Source organism: Mercenaria mercenaria, chromosome 13 (genome assembly GCF_021730395.1).
Source record: "Mercenaria mercenaria strain notata chromosome 13, MADL_Memer_1, whole genome shotgun sequence".
Taxonomy (NCBI): domain Eukaryota; kingdom Metazoa; phylum Mollusca; class Bivalvia; order Venerida; family Veneridae; genus Mercenaria; species Mercenaria mercenaria.
Genome location: NC_069373.1, coordinates 64,963,597 through 64,986,586, shown reverse-complemented (window position 1 = coordinate 64,986,586; position 22,990 = coordinate 64,963,597). Strand labels below are relative to the sequence as shown.

At 36.1% G+C, this 22,990-nt stretch overlaps 1 protein-coding gene across 6 annotated transcripts in view; it reads left to right on the top strand.

Annotated features, from left to right (window-relative positions):
* The window catches only part of LOC123528489 (cyclin-dependent kinase 17-like), a 137,823-nt gene that overhangs the window by 97,534 nt on the left and 17,299 nt on the right, over positions 1–22,990 (top strand). For all 6 annotated transcript variants that reach the window (XM_053522091.1, XM_045308245.2, XM_045308243.2 and 3 more), the window contains 5 exons: positions 10,751–10,867; positions 13,946–14,002; positions 17,743–17,857; positions 19,029–19,123; positions 21,972–22,034. In XM_053522091.1, coding sequence (XP_053378066.1) covers positions 10,751–10,867; positions 13,946–14,002; positions 17,743–17,857; positions 19,029–19,123; positions 21,972–22,034 — 447 coding nt within the window. The remainder of the gene's footprint in view (positions 1–10,750; positions 10,868–13,945; positions 14,003–17,742; positions 17,858–19,028; positions 19,124–21,971; positions 22,035–22,990) is intronic.

Here is a 22,990-nt window from a genome sequence, read left to right as displayed (position 1 = left end):
ACACATGCAGACATGTAAGACCCATGTAGACATAAGGAACAGTCAGTATTGCAAATGTATTGAACCAAACTTGCTAGATCAGGAGGTAAGGCACAAGGCTACCAAATCAAGGTCATGAGTTTGATACAGGGACAGTAAAGCAATGATCTCCATGAAAATGTTAAAAGAGGTTAACATGTCTGAAAGTCATTTTTAGCTTGACTACTCAAAGTATATGGAGAGTTATCCTTCTGCGTACACACCTTGGTAAAAGTTTTGATGCACTTCCCCTTAATCTCTGTAATTACTTGATGGATTTGCTTCAAACTTTTAATAGTTATTCCTCACCACCAACCACAACATTCGGCTTTTTACTTAGAGTTTCAGGTTAAAATTTTGATTTACTTTTGCTCTATTTCAGTTATTACTACATGGATTTGATTCAAACTTAAAATAGTTGTTCCACATTATTAGCCAAATGAATTGACACATGGTGAATTTACCTTTGCAGAAATTTTCCATTGATAATGTCCCTTTTATACTTATTTAATGTTTTGATACACTATATCTATCTGTTGTTACTAAATCCATTTGACACAGTTGAATATCATCATCCACATTGGAGTCATTCAACACTCCAGTGACAGCTCCAGCTTCCTCATTTGTGCCCAATTCACTATCCAGCAGCGAAATAGATGAGCTGGCTGCCTCCTGTCACAGCTCATGACTCTCCTCCACTAGAAGTGAAGAAGTTGTCAGTTGCATGCAGATCATAAGCCAATATTTGCCTGAAATGCTGTAGCACTGGCTAGCTGCTGTGTTATGTACTGTAAAAGGTTTAGAAAAATGGTGTTAAAGCCATAATAATGGAACAAAATGAAGTATTGTGAAATCTTGACAACAAAATGCTTTTAATTTGTTCACAGACATCAAAAAGAAATTAAGGAAAAGTCATGAAAGGTGTTGTATTAAACATATTGTTGTTGTGGGTTGTTTTTTTTCTGCAATAGAGAAAGAAGAAAGTCTTTATATCGGAGGAAAGGAATGTGCAGTTTTTGGTGTACTGTTTCTGACACACAAAAATGAAAATTGGCAGGCATTCAATGCCTGTATCTCTTCAAGACATACAATTAAGATATTATAATTGTATCAAATCGGATATTTTTGGAAACTTGTTCTAGTATTGAATTCCAATTTGCCAGTGTTGAAAATGTGGAAGAAAGAAAAAAAAAATCACAGTTATTTAATGTTGAATAAGCTTTCTTTATCAATTAATGTCTGTAAGAATCGATAGCATGAGAGGAATTAAAGTTTTGAAGATGATGTTTTTAAATATATGAAGACATTTGCATGTTTCTGTTAAATACTGATATATATAAACTTGCAGCTTGTAATATCTGACTGCTCTTACTGGTCTGATTGAGAAGTATGAGATTAAAGAAGAGCATCTGAGTTTAATGCTTGTTCAAATCTCAAGTCAGAGCATATCTCCATAGTCTTACGTGTTCAAATTTCAAGTGAGAGCATATCTCCGTAGTAGGGGTGTAACGATACATCGAACTATCGATGCATTGCGATACTAAGTGTCCCGATAGCATGCATCGATAGAAAAGTCACGATCCAATAACAATCGCCGATAGTTCCTTCTACAATCGATAGGTTCGATAGTTTTGAAATTTTAGTAAATACAGAAATAATTTATAATTTATAAACCAAGAAACAGAGCCAGCTTTCATTTGCGCCTCGGAAAATGTTTACGTCTCCATTACAATAATTACCCTCACGGAATTAAACTACCATAAAGGACTGAGAAGTCTGGGAGATAATTAATAAATTTAGTTTCTTAGAAACTTTGATTAAATATATTTAAATAACCTGTTAATTTTAGATGAGAAAATGTACTATGGACATGGAGAAAGAAGGCTACTTGTATTATACAGCAAACTGTTCGGTAGGGCCCTTCATTTAGTGCTGGTACACCTTAAACCCGATCCGTTAATTTTCGTCTTTTTCGATGCTTTGGGTTATTAAACATGTTGACATTCGCAACAAAATGGCCGATTCGTTTGAGTATACCTTGCATAGGTTTATTGTTTTACTTATTGTTCCAAAGCCAAGGAAGGCAAGAATTATTTAATGTTAGAATTATTTCTGTCCGTTTCAGTTATACAAACATCTCAATGTGTGTTAACAGCAATTATAAACAGTGTCGTCTCTTACACTGTGTAACAATGCCAGTTGTTAGCTTTACTGTATAAAATATGATGGCCGATAACTATTGAAATAGTATTGCAATAGTAACCTGCAATAGAATAGTATCGCAATAGTTTTTAAGCAATATCAATAGTATTGCAATAGTCAAAATTGGCCTCAATAGTCACCCCTACTCCGTAGTCACTTACTTTAATAGCAGCAAGTATTGAAGCTCTTTACGGCTGTTTCACAAATTCATATTTGTACTGTGTGAGGAGTATCGAAGCTCTTATCCAGCCAGTTTTACTGTGTGACTAGCACTGTACCTATTTATACTCCTAGATACAAAGTGTATCTGAGTCTGCTCTATATTTTCTTAACCCTTTCCCACATCGATACGTTTATCACGGTATCTATCGATTACCAAACAGAAACGTATTGACCCGTGTCTATCGATTACCCGATAGAAACGTATATTATCGAGTATCAGCCATTTGAACAGAAACATCTATCCCCGTATCTCATAATCAATCGCTTTATTTTCATTCTTTTCCTAAAGAAAAGAATTCCGGATGTTTACTAACGCAAAATATGGGATTTCGTCATCAATATTTGCGTAAAATATCATGCGGTTACTATTTAAATTTATCGAGTACTTTGCAAAAATAGACACCGGGGTTTTTTCCTACATGTGCACGACACTACGTCATGGAAAATTACTGTGAAAACGACCTGCAACTGGCTGGTTCGAAGGACTTTCCTCGTTCTAAAAATAACAACCATTTAACATCTAATTAAGTATTTTTAAATGTGTTAGGTCATGAAGGTCACGCGTGATACATGCGGATTTCCCCTAAACAACAATTTGTGTATACGATGGCTCGGAATTTATGGCCTTACATAACGGGAAGTGTTAATCAAAACAGAAGGACCACTGACTTCCAAATATTTTATGACACCCCAAGAGTTAATTGCAGCGGAAGTCACCCGTGATGTACCGACGTTTGATCAGCAAAATATTACGTAATATTATCTAAAAATATTTTAAATTTTAGCACAAGAATACCCTAGTCGGTTACGAGTCTCGATGTCAGCGATCTTTTTGCACTTTCAGAAATTTTACGATCCGTTATTTATGTAGTGTTATTCGCTGTCACATAGTGACAAAGTGAGCTTTTGTGATCATGCTTCGTCCGTGCATCCGTCAACAATTTCTTGTCTGCACGATAGTGGTTTCATTTATGATTTTATTTTAACCAAACTTGCACACAACTTGTATCACCATAAGATCTCGGTTCCTTTCTTGAACTGGCCAGATCCCTTTATGGGTTTCAGAGTTATGGCCCCTGAAAGGGCCAAAATTAGCTATTTTGACCTTGTCTGCACAATAGCAGCTTTATTTATGATTTGATTTTTACCAAACTGGCACACAACTTGTATCACCTTAAGGTCTTGGTTCCTTTCTTCAGCTGGCCAGATTTCATTACGGGTTCCAGAGTTATGGCCCCTGAAAGGGCCAGAATTAGCTATTTTGACCTTGTCTGCACAATAGCAGCTTCATTTATGATTTTATTTTAACCAAACTTGCACACAGCTAGTATCACCATAAGATCTTGGTTCCTTTCTTGAACTGGCAAGATTCCTTTATGGGTTCTAGAGTTATGGCCCCTGAAAGGGCCAAAATTAGCTATTTTGACCTTGTCTGCACAATAGCAGCTTCATTTATGATTTGAATTTAATCAAACTTGCACAAAACTTGTGTCACCATAAGATCTCAGTTCCTTTCTTGAACCGGCTAGATCCCATAATGGGTTCCAGAGTTATGGCCCCTGAAAGGGCCAAAATTAGCTATTTTGACCTTGTCTGCACAATAGCAGCTTCATTTATGATTTGATTTTAACCAGCTTGCACACAACTTGTATCACCACAAGGTCTTGGTTCCTTTCTTGATATGGCCAAATTCCTTCATGGGTTCCAGAGTTATGGCCCCTTAAAGGTCCAGAATTGGCTATTTTGGCTTTTGCAGCCATATAGAGACTTCATTTATGGTTTTGTTTGATACAAACTTCCAAAATATCTTCAAAAACAATAAATCTTAGATTCCATGACAAATCGGATCCAATCGTAGGTTCCAGAGTTATTTTATATCTGATTACCTCCCCTGATTGTAATCAAAATGGATTTATATCAGTAAGTCCTTATAGGACTTATTCGAAATTTCATAATTGTCATTAGTTGGACTGAGACAATCAGGGTAGATAACTATGGACTGATTTTATGTCAAATTACCTCCCTTTATTTCAAATTAAAATGGGTATATCTCCATAACTAATGAAGATACTGATCTGAAATTTCATTTATGTCAACAGATTTATTTGGCAGAGCCTTCTTTTGTTCACTTACAATATTTTTTTTTAATTACTTCCCTTTTACGTTACTATAAATAGCTTATTTTTAGGAACTTTTTTATTATTGGCCGTAGGGAAAAACCGAGACCACTTTTCTGTGGTACAACATGGATGGTACCTCCAATTTTTAGGTGCATTTTGACATATCTGTACCTTGTAAGAATTGTTTTTTCTTTTTGGTTAAATTTCTTCCCATTGTTGTTCCTGTCCTTTGGACTTTTCATAAAATTTTACATCAAAAGTTAACCTCAGGAAGACACAATCCAGGTTACTTGGTCCAAGGTCAAGGTCACACTAGGTCAGGGGTGAAACAGCATTAATTTGACTGCCTGGAAGCTGTTGAATTAATTATTTACCTCATCAAGATGACATGCAGAGCCTAGGTCACTAGGTCCAAGGTCAGGGTCAGTCTTGAAGGCAAAAGATCATAAAGCTTAATCATGTGGGGTGCATATCATATAAACTGCTCATAAAATTAGCATAAGCTCAGCTTATCTCATCAAGATGACATGGAGACCACATGACCCAGGTCAACCCTCGTCTGTCGTCTGTCCGTCCACAATTTCTTGTGAACACAATAGAGACCACATTTTGCAAGCAATTTTGATCAAACTTGTACAAAACTTGTATTGGCATCGTATCTCGGTTCCTTTCGAAAACTGGTTAGATCCCTTCATGGGTTCTTGAGTTATTGTCCCTTAAAGGGCCAGAATTTGCTATTTTTGTGCGTCAGCAATTTCTTGTCTGCACGATAGTGGTTTAATTTATGATTTTATTTCAACCAAACTTGCACACAACCTGTATCACCATAAGATCTTGATTCCTTTCTTGAACCAGCCAGATCCCATTATGGGCTCCAGAGTTATGGCCCCTGAAAGGGCCAAAATTAGCTATTTTGACCTTGTCTGCGCAATAGCAGCTTCATTTATGATTTGATTTTAACCAAACTTGCACACAACTTGTATCACTCCAAGATCTTGGTTCCTTTCTTGAACTGGCCAGATTCCTTTATGGGTTCTAGAGTTATGGCCCCTGATAGGGCTAGAATTAGCTATTTTGACCTTGTCTGCACAATAGCAGCTTCATTTATGATTTGAATTTAATCAAACTTGCACACAACTTGTGTCACCATAAGATCTGGTTTCCTTTCTTGATCCGGCCAGATCCCTTAATGGGTTCCAGAGTTATGGCCCCTGAAAGGGCCAGAATTTGCTATTTTTGTGCGTCAACAATTTCTTGTCTGCACGATAGTGGTTTAATTTATGATTTTATTTCAACCAAACTTGCACACAAGCAGTATCACCATAAGATCTTGGTTCCTTTCTTGAACTGGCCAGATCCCATTATGGGCTCCAGGGTTATGGGCCCTAAAAGGGCCAAAATTAGCTATTTTGACCTTGTCTACACAATAGCAGCTTCATTTATGATTTGAATTTAATCAAACTTGCACAAAACTTGTGTCACCATAAGATCTCGGTTCCTTTCTTGAACCGGCCAGATCCCATAATGGGCTCCAGAGTTATGGCCCCTGAAAGGGTCAAAATTAGCTATTTTGACCTCGTCTGCGCAATAGCAGCTTCATTTATGATTTGATTTTAACCAAACTTGCACACAACTTGTATCACTCCAAGATCTTGGTTCCTTTCTTGAACCAGCCAGATTTCTTTATGGGTTCCAGAGTTATGTCCCCTGATAGGGCCAGAATTAGCTATTTTGACCTTGTCTGCACAATAGCAGCTTCATTTATGATTTGAATTTAATCAAACTTGCACACAACTTGTGTCACCATAAGATCTCAGTTCCTTTCTTGATCCGGCCAGATCCCATAATGGGTTCCAGAGTTATGGCCCCTGAAAGGGCCAAAGTTAGCTATTTTGACCTTGTCTGCACAATAGCAGCTTCATTTATGATTTGATTTTAACCAAACTTGCACACAACTTTTATCACTCCAAGATCTTGGTTCCTTTATTGAACTGGCCAAATTCCATTATGGGTTCCAGAGTTATGGCCCCTGATAGGGTCAGAATTAGCTATTTTGACCTGTCTGCACAATAGCAGCTTCATTTATGATTTGAATTCAACCAAACTTGCACACAACTTGTATCACCATAAGATCTTCATTCCTTTTTATACGCCCGAAGAGACGTATTATGTTATCGCATCGGTGTCCGTCTGTCTGTCTGTTGGTTAGCAATTTCCCTTCCGCTGTGTAACTCTTGAACCCATTGAAGGATTTCATAGAAACCTGACACAAATGTTCATCTCATCGAAACAACATGCTGAGTGCATGTTTTGGATGGCTCACTTCAAGGTCAAGGTCACACTTAGGGGTCAAATGTCATATGACTTTGTTTTGTGTGTATATTGCTCTGCATCTGCGTTGCATTGCAGTGCACTTTTTTTATTTATTAGATCTTTCTTTTGTTCACTTACAATGATTTTTTTAATTACTTCCCTTTTATGTTACTATAAATAGCTTATTTAGTAACTTTTTTATTATTTGCCGTAGGGAAAAACCAAGACAACTTTTCTGTGGTACAACATGGATGGTACCTCCAATTGTTAGGTGTATTTTGACATATATATATCTGTACCTTGTAATATTTTTTTTTCTTTTTGGCTAAATTTCTTCCCTTTGTTGTTCCTGTCCTTTGGACTTACATATTTTTTCTGAGGACTTAGATTTATTTTTAATTTCTTCCCTTTGTTGTTCCTGTCCTTTGGGCTTCATCAGTCAAAATTTTGCTCCTATCCTCCTCTGATGTAATCCTTTGAGCATGAAACTACTGGCCTGATTTGAAAATAATTTTATTTGAAGTAACTTTAAGAAAATTTCAGCTATATTTTCTCATAATTTTTTTGATTGATCTTGATTATGATTTTTTGACCTTCTTGTCCTTAAATGCAATGATAACAGGTGAGCGATATAGGGCCATTATGGCCCTCTTGTTATCAGGCTCTGGGTAAATTATGTTTATCAACGAATTGTAAGCTTCTGCAAAAAATAACTATCCAGGATAGGAAAATCAAACTGGAATAAACTTTCAATGAAAAACTAGCTCAGTGAGGATGAATTAGTGTAAATGATCAGATGTAAAAGCGTTGAACAAATCCATAATTTTACCAAATTCTGAATAATCACCTTTAATCATCTACTTGATGAAATTTCTGTTACCCTGATCAATAGTTTGGACACAGTGCTTATACATTGTTTATGTGCACAGTTTAAACAATGTCGTATTATTGCTTTATTTCATTCATTAGCGCTAGAGTATTTATGGTCATAATTGCCGTGGTGACAGACTTCTCTTGGCTTGATAGCAGTTGTATTAGTGTATTTCATTGGTCAGTTTTAGGTGTCATATGGATTCTACAACAGTCAATATTTTCTACAAAAATAACAGTTAGGAAGAAATTATATAAACATTGGTCAGTAGCGGAAATATTATATAGACTGTATTATAGTGGTTCATCTAGACTGTGAAAGTTCTCAGGAAAGTAAATCGTTTGGAAATTATGAGTTATTACACCCAACAGACAGCTTTGGTAATCATCTTTTTTTTCATTGTTAAACATTATTATACAGACTGTTCAAGTTACTTGCGAGTGTTCTTTGTTAAAGCCCTGAAAAAATAAAATAATGAGTGTTCTTCAGTTGTTTTTCATGCCAAGCAATTCTTTATATTTTGACAGCATTATCATATTTTCTTGATTTAATTATGTACGTGCTATTATTAAAAGTAATCGTAATTTTTTATATAAAGTAAGTTCTTAACAAATAATTGACAATTTTCTCATATGAAATGTCTTTTATTAGTTCATTGTATATAACTGTTTTTTCCAGATCAACAAATTTATGGTCTTGGAATTTAGAGATGCACATGTGTTTGTCAGTTTATCTAATTAAATTCTGCAAGATTTGTCAGATTTTATACTAAGTTAGCAGGGCTCGACACTAACACTGGTCCGCTGGTCCGAGGCCAGTGAAAATCAACAAGGACCAGTGAAATATTTGGAGGACCAGTAACTGTTTCATTTAAAAACTTAGTGGAAACTGCTCTTCGGACCAGTGGCCCAAAATGGTTAGTGTCTAGCCCTGCTTAAAGTCCCAAATGAAGTGATGTTTCTGTGTGGTACCCATTGGTAGTGTTTGGATAGTGTGCAATGATGGAAAAAAATTATGATGAAATAGCTGTCGTCCATAGTTCCTGTAACTGTTTATGTTTTCAATAGTCTTACCACAAAAGCATTTTAAGTTTCTATTTTCCGACTCCTTTTACTGTTTAAAGCATTTTTTAACTGTAACATTTGCATGATCGTAAGAGGCGACTAATAGGGTCTTAACACTTAGTTTTGCAGTAACTCTGTGATTCTAGCAGGTATGCAAATTTTGATTCCATACCTCATGTTTTTATTTCAATGTAAATGAGATGAGGAACCAAATTTATAGTCCTGTTTGGCACCATATAACCTATACTGTGTTGGTGCGCTGTAAAACCCAAATAAATAAATAAATTTCTATAAATAGATACCATAATAAGGTTGATCCATTTTGGAGTGTATCGGAATAGTATGCTGCATTATACTTTATAGAATTGCAAAAGTCCTTACATTTAATTTTAAATGAGGACTTCAGGTGGTTTGTTGTCAAATTTATAGTACAGATGCACAAGCATTGAGCCCTCATGGTTTAATATAAACCATGGTAAATTAGAGGACAAACCACAAGAAGGTCTCAGTTGTCATTCTTTCATATTCATTGAAATATTATGATAAAAATTATGCTGGGCTTTATAATGAACCCTACGTCATCAGTAACTGACGTCATAATGCTGTCATGTCAGTCATTGTTTATCACAGAATATAAAGACCTTGAACTTCTTTGTTTAACTGGCAATCAAATCGAGCCATCTTAGAATATAGATTGTAATTTTGTTTGATGAACGTTTTTTGATTGAAAAATTATATTGAATAGGAGGAATATTTAATGAGCTTTTGAAATTCTAGCATACGTAATTGTTTTCTGAAAGAATATGATTTCTCTTGGGGGGTTTGTTAATGATATTCATTGCAGAACCAATTACAGGAACACTCCTGGAGACTGGATTTTGTTTATTAACTTTTCACTTATTTAAGACAAAAGATTTGTCTGGTACCAGTATTTTACAAGTTGTTTCTATGTGTGATTTCTTTATCAGACCTTTAAGATAAACTGTTAGATGGATTATTTTGTGTCGCATTATTCAGCATAAGAATTTTTGTAAACAACTTGTCATGAAATTCTTGAAGGATCATCACTAGGTTTGTTCTGTAGCACCCTTTGTATGAACCCTTCACTTCTTTGGCAAAGTGGTTTCATGAAGTGCTTGCATGTTAGGCCAGTTTGATCAGGTTAGCCATGTAATGCCAACTTGGCAAGTTTGCTTGCCTAAGCAATGGTGGTAACTCCAAGAAGAGACAGAAGTCTGGTATGTTTTTAGCACACCAGAGCACAGCTTGCTCAAGTAGATCTATTGTGATCACTCACCATGGGTTGTTTGACAATCCTTTTTTGTCAACATTTTCTTAGAACAACATCTCTGAAACCATTATGTCGAATAAGATGAATACAAGCCTAGATGTTCCATAGTTAGAGTCCTCTTCAAAAGTTGTTTGAAGAATTCTTGTTGGTTGCAAATCGGTGCCGCCAGAGCTAAAAATAGAAAATACTTCGAATGACGTTTTGTAAACTGATGGTCTTTAATACTTTGAAATTTTTTCACACAAAATGATCCTTTAGTGACCCTCTGCCAAGTTTGATCAGATTATTCAGATTTGCCAAAGAACATGGCCGCCAGAGAGCATGGGGACTTTTCTCTATATGTATAATGTAAGAATGTTGAATTAAAAGAGAAATCTTTCTTAGAACAGTCTGTTGGATGTTCTAGAGAGCTTTTAAGGTTGTTTATTAAAGTATGCAGGGGACAAAGTTAAAATACTGGCAGGTATTCTGCTATTGGTATTATTCATTTTGAACTTATTTTCATGGTATTACTAACCATGATTGACAACATTAGATTCCAACGAACAAGTGACATTCACATTTGTCAGATTTTATTCAAGAATAGCTTGGAGACTGGGAGAACATTGATAAAAAGGTAATTGATAAAAGTGTTTCTTTTTTGTTTCAGGAGGTAACGAAACGTCTTTCCTTACCAGCAGACATCCGATTACCTGGACAGTTTCTGGCGAAACAGAGTCGAACTCCAGAAGGCCAACTCAGTCGGCGGTCACGGAGAAAATCCCTGGTGTGTTACTTTAGTTTATATTTATTATTTTAAGCTAAATTTTCATTATGTAATTATTGCACAGTTGTAAAATCCTAATGTCATAGTTTTGTTTTAAACTGCCTTTTTATGTTCCCGCATTTATGTGGGGGGCATATATTGTGTTGCTGCTGTCTGTACGTCCTGAAATCTTGTGTGTCCAACTCCTCCCACTCTATTAGCCTGATTTACTTCAAACTTTCACAGATAAGCTTGATGTGTAGAGGACATAAAGGAAGGAACTTTTGCTGTGACTATTTTTACCTCAGGCCCTACTTAGCTCGACTTTTCAAAGAAAAAGTAGAGCTATTGCACTCGCCCCAGCATCGGTGTCGCCGTCGCCGTTGGTTAAAGTTTTTGATAAAGTCAGATATCTCTGTTACTATCAAAGCTATTGACTTTAAACTTAAAATACTTATTTACCATCTAAGTCTATGCCAGAAGAAACAATCCCCATAACTCTGATTGAATTTTGACAGAATTATGCCCCTTTTTAACTTAGAATTTTTTTTTTTAAAATTTGATAAAGTCAAATATCTCTGTTACTATTAAAGCTTTTGACTTGAAACTCAAAATAGTTATATCCAATCAAAGTCTGCACCAAGAGACACAATTCCCATAACTCTGGTTTGAATTTTGACAGAATTATGCCCCTTTTTAACTGAGCACTTTTGGTTAAAGTTTTTGATAAAGTCAAATATCTCTGTTACTATCAAAGCTTTTGACTTGAAACTTAAAATACTTATTTACCATCAAAGTCTACCCCAGGAGAAACAATATCCATAACACTGATTGAATTTTGACAGAATTATGCCCCTTTTTGTACCCCCCGACAACAAAGTTGTAAGGGGGGGTATACTGGTTTCAGGTTGTCTGTCTGTCTGTCCGTCTGGCCGTCTGTCCGTAGACGCAATCTTGTGCGCACCATCTCTCCTTATCCCCTTGACAGAATTTAATGAAACTTCACACAAGTGATCAGTACCAACAGTAGTTGTGCATGGGGCATGTTAGGTTCTTTTAGAAAAAAAATATGCAGAGTTATGGGACTTTGTTTTTTTGTTACTATTCTATATACATAGACACAATCTTGTGCGCACCATCTCTCCTCATCCCCTTGACACAATTTAATGAAACTTCACTCAAGTGATCAGTACCAACAGTAATTGTGCATGGGGCATGTTAGGTTCTTTTACAAAATTTTTTTGCAGAGTTATGGGACTTTGTTTTTTTTGTTACTATACTACAGTCGACATTGTATTAAGAGACCACGCAAGGGACTGCTAAGAAGTGGTCTCTTAATGGAATGGTCTCTTAATGGATTCCAGTTAGATGAAAAGAAAAGATATTTTTAACTGTTAATATAACTGTATTTATTATGAACATAATGTATGGTTTAAAAATCTATTTCAACATCGTGAACACTTTTCCAAGTCCACAAACAGTATAAATTATGGCTAGACTGTTTGTCAGTTCGACTGATACAAAGGTTAACTGCATTCAGTCACGTGCAAAACGTACTCGCTAATTACACAGATGAAGAAATGCCCGGTAGAATTTGGTACCCGGTCGCTTAAAAAATAGATACTTTTGTCGAATATTTTAACTGTCGGGACTTCATTAATGTGGTCGCTAGTCATTTAATAAAAAAGTTGTTTAATGGAATGAATTCATGTACTGAAAACGTTCGGGAGGGATTTTGACCGGTCGTTTAATACAAAAATCGCTTAATAGAGGTGGTCGCAAGTACGATGTCGACTGTATATACATAGACACAATCTTGTGAGCACCATCTCTCCTCATCCCCTTGACACAATTTAATGAAACTTCACACAAGTGATCAGTAACAACAGTAGTTGTGCATGGGGCATGTAAGGTTCTTTCAGAAAAAAAATTTGCAGAGTTATGGGACTTTGTTTTTTTGTTACTATACTATATACATAGACACAATCTTGTGCACACCATCTCTCCTCATCCCCTTGACACATTTTAATGAAACTTCACACAAGTGATCAGTAACAACAGTAGTTGTGCATGGGGTATGTTAGGTTCTTTCAGCGACAAAAATTGCAGAGTTATGGGACTTTGTTTCTTGTTAACATACTATGTACATACAGTCTGCATATGCAATCTTGTGCGTGCCTAATCTACCAAACCCTTACACACAATTTAATGAAACTTCACACAAGTGATCAGTACCAACCCTAGTTGTGCATGGTGCATGTTACATTCTTTTAGATAAATATTCTGCATAGTTATGGGACTTTGTTTTTTGTTACTATACTGTATACATACAGTCTATATACATACAGTCCACAAATTATGCAATCTTGTGTGCGTCAAATTGCAATGTACTATGTCAGTGCATGCGGGGGGTACATTCATCACCTTTAGTGATAGCTCTAGTTAACTTAGAATTTTTTGTTAAATGTCAAATATCTCTGTTACTGTTAAAGCTTTTGACTTAAAACTCAAAATAGTTATTTACTATCAAAGTCTACACCAGGAGACACAAATCCCACAACTCTGATTTGAATTTTGACAGAGTTATGTCCCTTTTTAACTTAGAATTTCTTTTACTGGCAAAGTTCTAATTCAGTGTCAAGCACTGAGAAAAGTTGAGCGCGCTGTCTTACGGACAGCTCTTGTTAGTTTTGCTGTATAGAATATAGAAAGAAATAATGTTGTGTCCAACTCCTCAAACACTATTGAAAGGATATGCTCTAAAGTTTCATGGATGACGGACCTTGATGTGAAGATGACCATAAATGATAGACTTTTTTCTGTGGCTTTCTTTTTTTTATTTCACAAAATAGGACAAAGTGAACTCCTCATACACTTTTTGAAGGAATGGATTCAAAGTTGCTCAGATGCACAACCTTATTTGAATACAATTTGCTTCAAACTTTTAGTTGACCATCCTTCGTGTGAAGATGGTCTGTACTAAAAACCTTGCTATTTAGAGGATGGCGTAGTAAGTGGGGGCATCCGTGTCCTGTGGACACAATTCTAGTTAATCTTTCACTTCTTTTTCTTAAATTGTTAAATGTTTTTATTTTTCAGTCTGAAATTGGGTTTGGCAAGATAGAGTCATATACAAAACTTGACAAATTGGGTGAGGTAAGTGACAAGAATAGACCAATTATTGGCAACATCTGATTGTTGATTGGTTTCTGAAAAGAATGTCAGTGTCACATTGCTGTCCCATCCATTTAATTCAAACAATATATAAGTAGCACATGTCAGTGAGGGTGTTATTGATATGTCAACTCCAAAAATAATTATTTGCTCAGGGGTTAATAAATTTTGAGGGTTGACAATATCAGTAACACCATCACTGACATGTGTTATTTATTATATTATATGGAAGCATCCAAAACAAGAAAAATATTAATAGCAACTGAAATTGAGTGCGATGCACAAAGGACACCTCTGTGCAGGTGTGATTAAAATTATTACTCTGGAATTATTCAAAAACGCTGATGGCGTGAGAGACATTAAAATTAGTACCTTTTGAGAGATAGAGACTTTGAATTAGGTGTTTTACATGAGGTATAATAAAGATAAATACAGTTTCTTTGATCCTAAATTAATTTGAGTCATTTGATTTGATTTCATATTCATCTGAAAAAGTAAAATGCTTAATTCCACATCGATGACTTGGAATCACCTGCCATTCACTGATGTGGGTTCAAGCTTCTTTCAAGGCGTTGAATTCTTCTTGTGAGGAAGTCATTCAGCTGGCCTACAGAAAGTTGTTGGTTCTACCTACATGCCTGCCTGTGATAAAATGATGCATGGTCGGGCACCTGGGGTCTTCCTCCTCCATCAAAAGATGGAAAGTCACTGACCTATATTGGTGTCATTGTGACGTTTAACCCAACAAAAAAAATGATCGAAGAAAAAAGGTGGGTCTGATCCTCTCTTGCGGCGTTGATTTAATTCATATGAGGAAGCCATCCAGCTGGCTTTCGTAAGGCCAGTGGTTCTACCCAGGTGCCCACCCATGATGAAATATTGCACAGAGGGGCCCCTTTGGTCTTCCTCCACCATCAAAAAGTCTCCCAACAACAAAAATACTAAATATTTAAAGAAAAACTTTCAGTCAAAGACAGTTTAACATAGTTGCCTCCCCAATGTTATTATTCAATTTTTGCCTATTTGAAGTGTTTACTTTGTTTCACTTGAATTTAAAATATGTTGATTTCAATATAATATGAATATAATCTATACAAACTGTCAGAATAGAAAACCCATCCCTATATGAATAGTCATTGTAGACATTTTATGCTTGAAAATTTTCACACCTGTTTTAATTTGCAGTGCTCAAGTTTGTGCATACAGGCGAAAAACAAAACAATAGCAGATAATATCCTTTGTACAATAAATATGATAGGTCCCCTCCCTTACTGACCACCTATCATTTTCATTGTGAAATTCAATTCCCCAGTTGGTCTGGAATCTGAGATTTATTCATTTCCTGTAGAATAAGCTTCCTACTATAGCTGACTTCTGTAAGTCCCTGTCTGAAGTGAACATGACCTTAAAATTTTCCCCGGTACTTTTACACTAACAGTGAACTAGTCCCCAGCTCTAATTGGGCACACTGGTCCCCACGCTCTAACTGGGTATGACAGCAGGCCAAAGCGTTTTTATCCACCTGTCTCTGAAAGAGTGGGGCGTATTATGTGAACACCTGCGGCAGGTGGGCGGCGTCCAAAGCATGTCCGCTCTCTAGGTCGAACAGTTTTCATCCAATCTTCACCAAACTTACTGACAATGTTTGTCGCCATAATATCTCGGCCAAATTTGATAACCACCTAAATTGCCACAGGCACTCTTTGATTATGGCCCTTGAATTACTCGAAAAAATGTGAATTTAGCCTTGTCCGCTCTTCAAGTCTAACAGTTTTCATTCAATCTTCACCAAATTTGCAGACAATGTTTGTGGCCATAATATCTTGACCAAGTTTGATAACCATCCTAATTGCCCCAGGCACTCTTGCATTATGCCCCTTGAATTAGGCTAGGTTCGATGACTGGTGTATTTTGTGACAGTCTAGCACTCTTGTTGCATGTTGACAGACTTTTTCTCTATAAACACATTCAAAAAGTTTTTACCCTAAAATGATCAGTTTAAATGGTTGCTATGATTACAATAGTTTATTAAATATATATGATATTAGCCAGGTGTCAGCACAACAAAAGGGCATTAATTAACATACTCACCAGATATATCATTCACCAAAACATAATAGGTAAAAAGCAGTACTACTGGAAATAGAAAAACATTGTAAATAGATGATCAGATATTAAAGCACTTTCAACAGCTGGAGATATCCTAGGTTAAGAGGAATGTAAATACAATAATGGCCATCAGTAATTAAATATTGACCTGAAAATGTCTGACAGTGTCTGTGACAGAGTATACTGTCTGATGTAAACAAGCCGATAAGTTCAAGTCTAGTTCAGTATACATTTCAACTTCCCTATCACGATTTTGAAGACCCCCTCGCTGCCCCCTTTGTAACTTAAGTTGTAAATATGTGGTGCAAAAGCTGTATTGCACTGCTGAATAAAGTGTAGTCTGCAAGTTTCACGGATCCAGAGGCAGGTTTCTGAAAGCTTAGATATGAAATAACTGTGCATAGTCCTCACCCACCATTTGTTTCTCATTAAAAAACACTAAATAACTTTGTCTACAGGGTATCATTATAGGTATTTCAGTTCAGTGAATCTTAACAGTCTATCAATGCACTGGCATAACCTTACAGTCACTGTATATGACAGTTCGTCAATAATGAACACTGAGGGAATGTCTCTTAGATGCTAAAAACTGTAAAATTATGTAATTTCATAGGCATAAAATTTCGTGGTTTCACCAAAACTGCTGTTTCATGGGGATATGAAATATTTGTGGATTTAAGCTTTTGAACATGAAATAGATAGAAATTTTACTTGCTTGTTAGGATTTAATTTTGTGGATTGACTCGGCCTCAAAATCCACAAAAATTTGTCTCCCACAAATATTTATAATTTTACAGTACCTGTGACAGCATGGGGTAGTATTTTGTAGCATTTACGTCATAAAAATCGTCCTTCGTGACTTAATGATATGCTACCGGTTAGATGTGGTTTTGACAAGTTGACCAACACCTACATAAAAGAAAATGACATTCCTCTAACTGTTTGCCTAATTGATTTTTTGTTTTTGTTGGGTTTAACATGACACTGACACAGTTATTGGTCATATGACAACTTTCCAAACTTTGATGGTAGAGGAAGATCCCAGGTGCCCCTCCATGCATTTGATGAAGAATTCAATGCCTGGAGTGCTCAAACCAACATCAGTGAGGGGCAAGTGATTCAAAGACAACGACCTGAACCACTCGGCTACAGAGGCCCACTTGCATAATTGAAGTTAATCCCTTGAAATGATGATGAGTGTTGTCTGAAAACTATCTTAAAAATTTAGTTCAGTTGCTTGCTACAAATAAATCTTCACAGTTTAAACTTACATATATGAATACTTGCAAAAGGAGAGAAAAACTTGCATTTTGCCACTTTAAAACAAAGTTCTTGTCAAGAAAAGCAGGTCCAATTTTACAATCATTGTCAGAAACTGCTGGCCCTTTACAAAGATCAATATACTGTTTAATAATAATTTGACAGACATTTTCCTAGCATAATTTTCTTCCAAAACTGTTGAAGTAAGCAGTGTATCTCAGGTGAGTGACATAGAGCCATCGTGGCCCTCTTGTTAAGAATAGCGCTTGTGTTGTCAAACATTATATTAACAAAATTAATATGAAATTGTTTAAAAGTATAACAATAGAGCAATTATGTCACTTTGATTTCAGGGTACATATGCAACAGTGTTCAAAGGTAAAAGTCGACTGACAGACAATCTGGTGGCCCTTAAGGAGATTCGACTAGAGCACGAAGAAGGTGCCCCGTGTACAGCCATTAGAGAAGGTAATATATTGCACAGTAGTAGCTCTTGCTATGCATTGCTACAATCTTCCCATTCAAATGCCTTACAAAGTTCGAAACTGAAGAAATAATATTAATTTGTCAGTGGTTTATAACAGTAATGTATGTCTCGACTTAGAGAAATATCCAGAAATTTAGCTTCTGAAAACTGTATAGGATTAAGAAAAGAAAATTGAAACTCTAAGCAGATATAGATGTGCAAGCATTAAATGTTGAAAGTCTGTGTAAACAATTTGGTTTACCTATTGATCAGTTACTTGAGATTGCTTTGGTTTGCAGCTGTCAAATTTCATTGATTCCTGCCAGTAGTCAGTAGATGACTCTCGTTGTTTTTGGGATCAGTAGGTCAAAGGTGAAGGTCACAGTGACAGAAGTGGTTAAAAATTCTACACAATGACATTTTGTCAATCACTGTCAACCAATTTTGGTGACAAAATTAATGCACACAACCATACATTGACATGTTGTTTCTCACATTGTGAATCTAATGGTTTTAGTCAGCTGTGTAATCAGACCAAGAGTACACAAATAATATTTTTTGCATGGAACATGATTTAAATGGACCTGTGAATTAAAAATGAAAAAAAAAATGTCACCCTAATGATACACAAGACAGTAGTCAACTATTTTTAACTGATATCTGACTTGTATATTCCCTTAAACAAAACAGTCAGACTTGTGCTATTGACCACCTGTGTACAGAGACCACCACTAGTGTCATTCCTAATTTAAGCATTTGCAATCTTAATAACCCTGCAAATTAACTTCGTTAGATTTTGTCTTTGTATAGAAGTTTGACAGTATAGTTTTGCTGAACTCTTGACATTACCATATAAATCTGGTATAGGGGCCTGCATTAGCCAAGTGGTTAAGGACACTGTCTTCAAATTACTTACCCCTCACCAATGTGGGTTTGGGCCTCACTCAGAGCACTTAATTCTTCATGTAAGGAAGCCATCCAGCTGGCTTATTGAGGGTTGGAGGTTCTACCCAGGTGCCAGCTTGTCATGGAATAATGCACAGAGGGTCACCTGTGGTCTTCCTGCACCAACAAAAGCTTGAAAGTGGCCATATGGCCTATAACAATAAGCCAAACAAAAAAAAAAAACCTGGTATAATATTGCTAACTTAATTTTTATGTTTGTTTTTTCAGTGTCTCTACTCAGGGAACTCAAGCATGCAAATATTGTCACATTACATGATATTGTCCACACAGAAAAGTCTCTCACCCTAGTCTTTGAATATTTGGTAAGTTCATTTTAATACAATGTCTTACTATTGTACATATTACTTGATTATTTGGTAATGCTGGTAAATAGTAACAGAATATCTGTTTTAGTGGCAAAATATTACATCATGATATGAGTTAATGCACAATATTCATTTACTTTGATATTGAATATTAGGTATTATAATTTTCTGTATAGTGTTTATCTGAAGTTAAATAACTATCGCCACGTGTAGGTGCTTTACACTGCGTGTATTAAAGAACCAGACAGTCTGTTCAGAAAAGAGCTAGACTAAATTAGCCAGACATGCCTGTATCCAAAAAGATTTCTCTCTGTGTCTTACAGGGGCTTTCTCTATCTCTCTCCAGGTCACTCTTTACTAGTAAAGGATGAATTTGGTGCCCAGATTGGCTGCTTTTGTATGTAAAGCACATATGTGTTATCATGAAAATGGTGCTATATAAATCTGGCATAACATAATAGTTATTGTAAACAAATAGTCTGAAGACAGACCAGTTGTAGAATACAACCTTGCCATTGGTTAGTTAAGGTTTTGGTTAAAAAACAACCAATCAGAAGCTAGAGTTTTCAGCCTGGTCTCAAAACAACTTTATAGCCTTGAAGACAGAGTTTAAATGAAACATTTCCCTGAAATTCATCTCATTTTCTTGACAATGAAATATAATTTTCAAATGAACTGCCAGTTCGTTTTCCTTTTTCAGTCTCTTGGAAGAAATTAGGTAGTCTCTTGTCACAGTATTAAGGTTATAAATTAAATAACCTGTTCAAGAGTGTTACAAGCATTTCATTGCCACTACGATAAGATTTTCTGTCTTTTTTTTATACTCAGAAATCAAAAGTTCATTTTCTAGATTTTGGGATTTCTGGTTATCGGATAGCAAATAATAGCTCACTTGTTGTTTTTTTTTCAGTAGGGAGAGAACAGGGTTCAGGGTTATAAAACCTGTGTTTAGAGACCAGTCTCATAATGCCAGCATCTGATTGGTCGTTTCTAAGCACAAATTTGAAATTTACCAATGGAAAGGTTCCATTCTGAGACTGGTCAAATCAGTGCAAGGACTACCAGTCTAGAGATGATGAGTTTTAATCTCAAAATGAAGGGATTTTTTTCACATGATGATATGACAGAAGATGATAGTTCTGAAGTCAATTTTCTTATGGTTCATGTGAAGAAGTTGCTAGTTATTGCTTAGAACAATTTATTACTGGTATAGAGTCCAGTACAGTAGGTGCATGCATGGCCAAACTTTTGGTAGAACAATTTATTACTGGTATAGAATCCAGTACAGTAGGTACATGCATTACTGATATAGAGTCCAGTACAGTAGGTACATGCATTACTGGTATAGAGTCCAGTACAGTAGGTACATGCATTACTGGTATAGAGTCCAGTACAGTAGGTACATGCATTACTGGTATAGAGTCCAGTACAGTAGGTACATGCATTACTGGTATAGAGTCCAGTACAGTAGGTACATGCATGGCCAAACTTCTGTTAGAACAATTTATTACTGGTATAGAGTCCAGTACAGTAGGTACATGCATGGCCAAACTTCTGTTAGAACAATGTATTACTGGTATAGAGTCCAGTACAGTAGGTACATGCATTACTGGTATAGAGTCCAGTACAGTAGGTACATGCATGGCCAAACTTCTATTAGAACAATTTATTACTGGTATAGAGTCCAGTACAGTAGGTACATGCATGGCCAAACTTCTGTTAGAACAATTTATTACTGGTATAGAGTCCAGTACAGTAGGTACATGCATTACTGGTATAGAGTCAAGTACAGTAGGTACATGCATTACTGGTATAGAGTCCAGTACAGTAGGTACACGATGGCCAACTTCTATAGAACAATTTATTACCTGGTATAGGTTCCAGTTCGTAGGTATGCATTACTGGTATAGAGTCCAGTACAGTAGGTACATTGCATGGATCAACATTTGTTCAGAACATTTATTACTGTATAGAGTCCATTCAGTAGGTACATGATGGCAATTTGTTAGAACAATTTATTACTGGTATAGAGTCCAGTACGTAGTGAGGTAACTTGCATTTACTGGTATAGAAGTCCAGTACAGCAGGTACATGCAATGGTAAGCGTCAGTAGAGCTGCAACTTTGTTAGAACAATGTATTACTGTATAGAGTCCAGTACAGTAGGTACAGCATTACTGGTATAGAGTCCAGTACAGAGGTAATGCATGGCCAAACTTCTGTTAGAACAATGTATTACTGGTATAGAGTCCAGTACAGTAGGTACATGCATTACTGGTATAGAGTCCAGTACAGCAGGTACATGCATGGCCAAACTTTTGTTAGAACAATTTATTACTGATATAGAGTCCAGTACAGTAGGTACAAGCATTACTGGTATAGAGTCCAGTACAGTAGGTACATGCATGGCCAAACTTTTGTTAGAACAATTTATTACTGATATAGAGTCCAGTACAGTAGGTACAAGCATTACTGGTATAGAGTCCAGTACAGTAGGTACATGCATGGCCAACTTTTGTTAGACATTTATACTGATATAGAGTCCAGTACAGTAGGTACAAGCATTACTGGTATAGAGTCCAGTACAGTAGGTACATGCATGGCCAAACTTCTGTTCAAGACTGAAAGAAAGAACAAAGTTGAGAGCAGTTTTAAAGATTTATGGATTTGTTTATGCTTCAAGATATTTTCCAAGATTGCAGTAGTTTTGCTCATGTATGTAGCACTATGTGTTTGTATACACTAGTGGAATGGCTTGCAGTTCAACAGTCAAAACTTTGCCAAAAGTCCAGAAGACCCATGTATATCAAAGTGTTCATTCCTTTGATCTCACTTTTTTATTTCAGGAAAAAGATCTCAAACAGTATATGGATGATTGTGGAAATATAATGAGTATGACCAATGTGAAGGTTTGTGCCATACTGTCAGATCAGTAATTTTCTTACAGGACTTATTTCCATGGATTTTTTGGTTGAGTCACAAAATTTAGATACAACTCACCAGTAAAATATCTTTTCATTTTATGATTAAAAGTTAAATTTCAGGAATTCATATCCTAAGTTAACTGCAGTTTATGCCACTTTTTTATGCACACAGTATTTGTGTATTTTTGCTATATATATAACAGACGTCATAGGATGAAGTTTTTGTTGTTGGTGATAATGTCAGAAATACATTAATAATCACATCAGTACCAAACTGTTAATGTTCATTTTCAAAGTTCTCCCTGCACAAGCCCTGTTTTACCCTCTGCACAGAAAAGTTCAAAAAGTAATCAGCAGGTAAGTACAGTAAAATATGGCATGAAGTCCGGAACAAGCAGAATGCTTGAGTTTTGAGCAATCCAGACATAGGTCAGTTAGGGAAAATGGCTGTGACCACATGGATCCTTGAGTTTTGAGCAGTCCAGACATAGGTTAATAAGGGAAAATGACTGCGCATCCAGACATAGGTCAATATAGGGAAAATGGCTATGACCACATGGATCCTTGAGATTTGATCAATTCAGACATAGGTCAATATGGAGAAAATGGTCATGATCACATGGATCCCTGGAGTACCCCAGGTGAACTGGGCATTGATGCTAGAGAGAGCATTGTTTTACTGTGAGTTAAAGGTGTCTATTGAGTTTGATCTAGAAGTGAACATACTGCTTTTAGAATTTTATTTTTAGCTCGACTATTTGAAGAATAGGGGAGCTATCCTACTCGCCCGGGCGTCGGCAAGAGGGTCACACCAATGTTAAAGTTTGCATACCACCCCAAATATTGTTCAAAGTCATTGAGATATTGCTTTGAATTTGTATTTTTAGCTCAACCCATTGAAAATAGGGGAGGGTACCTATCCGCCCTTGCTGTGGCCTTTG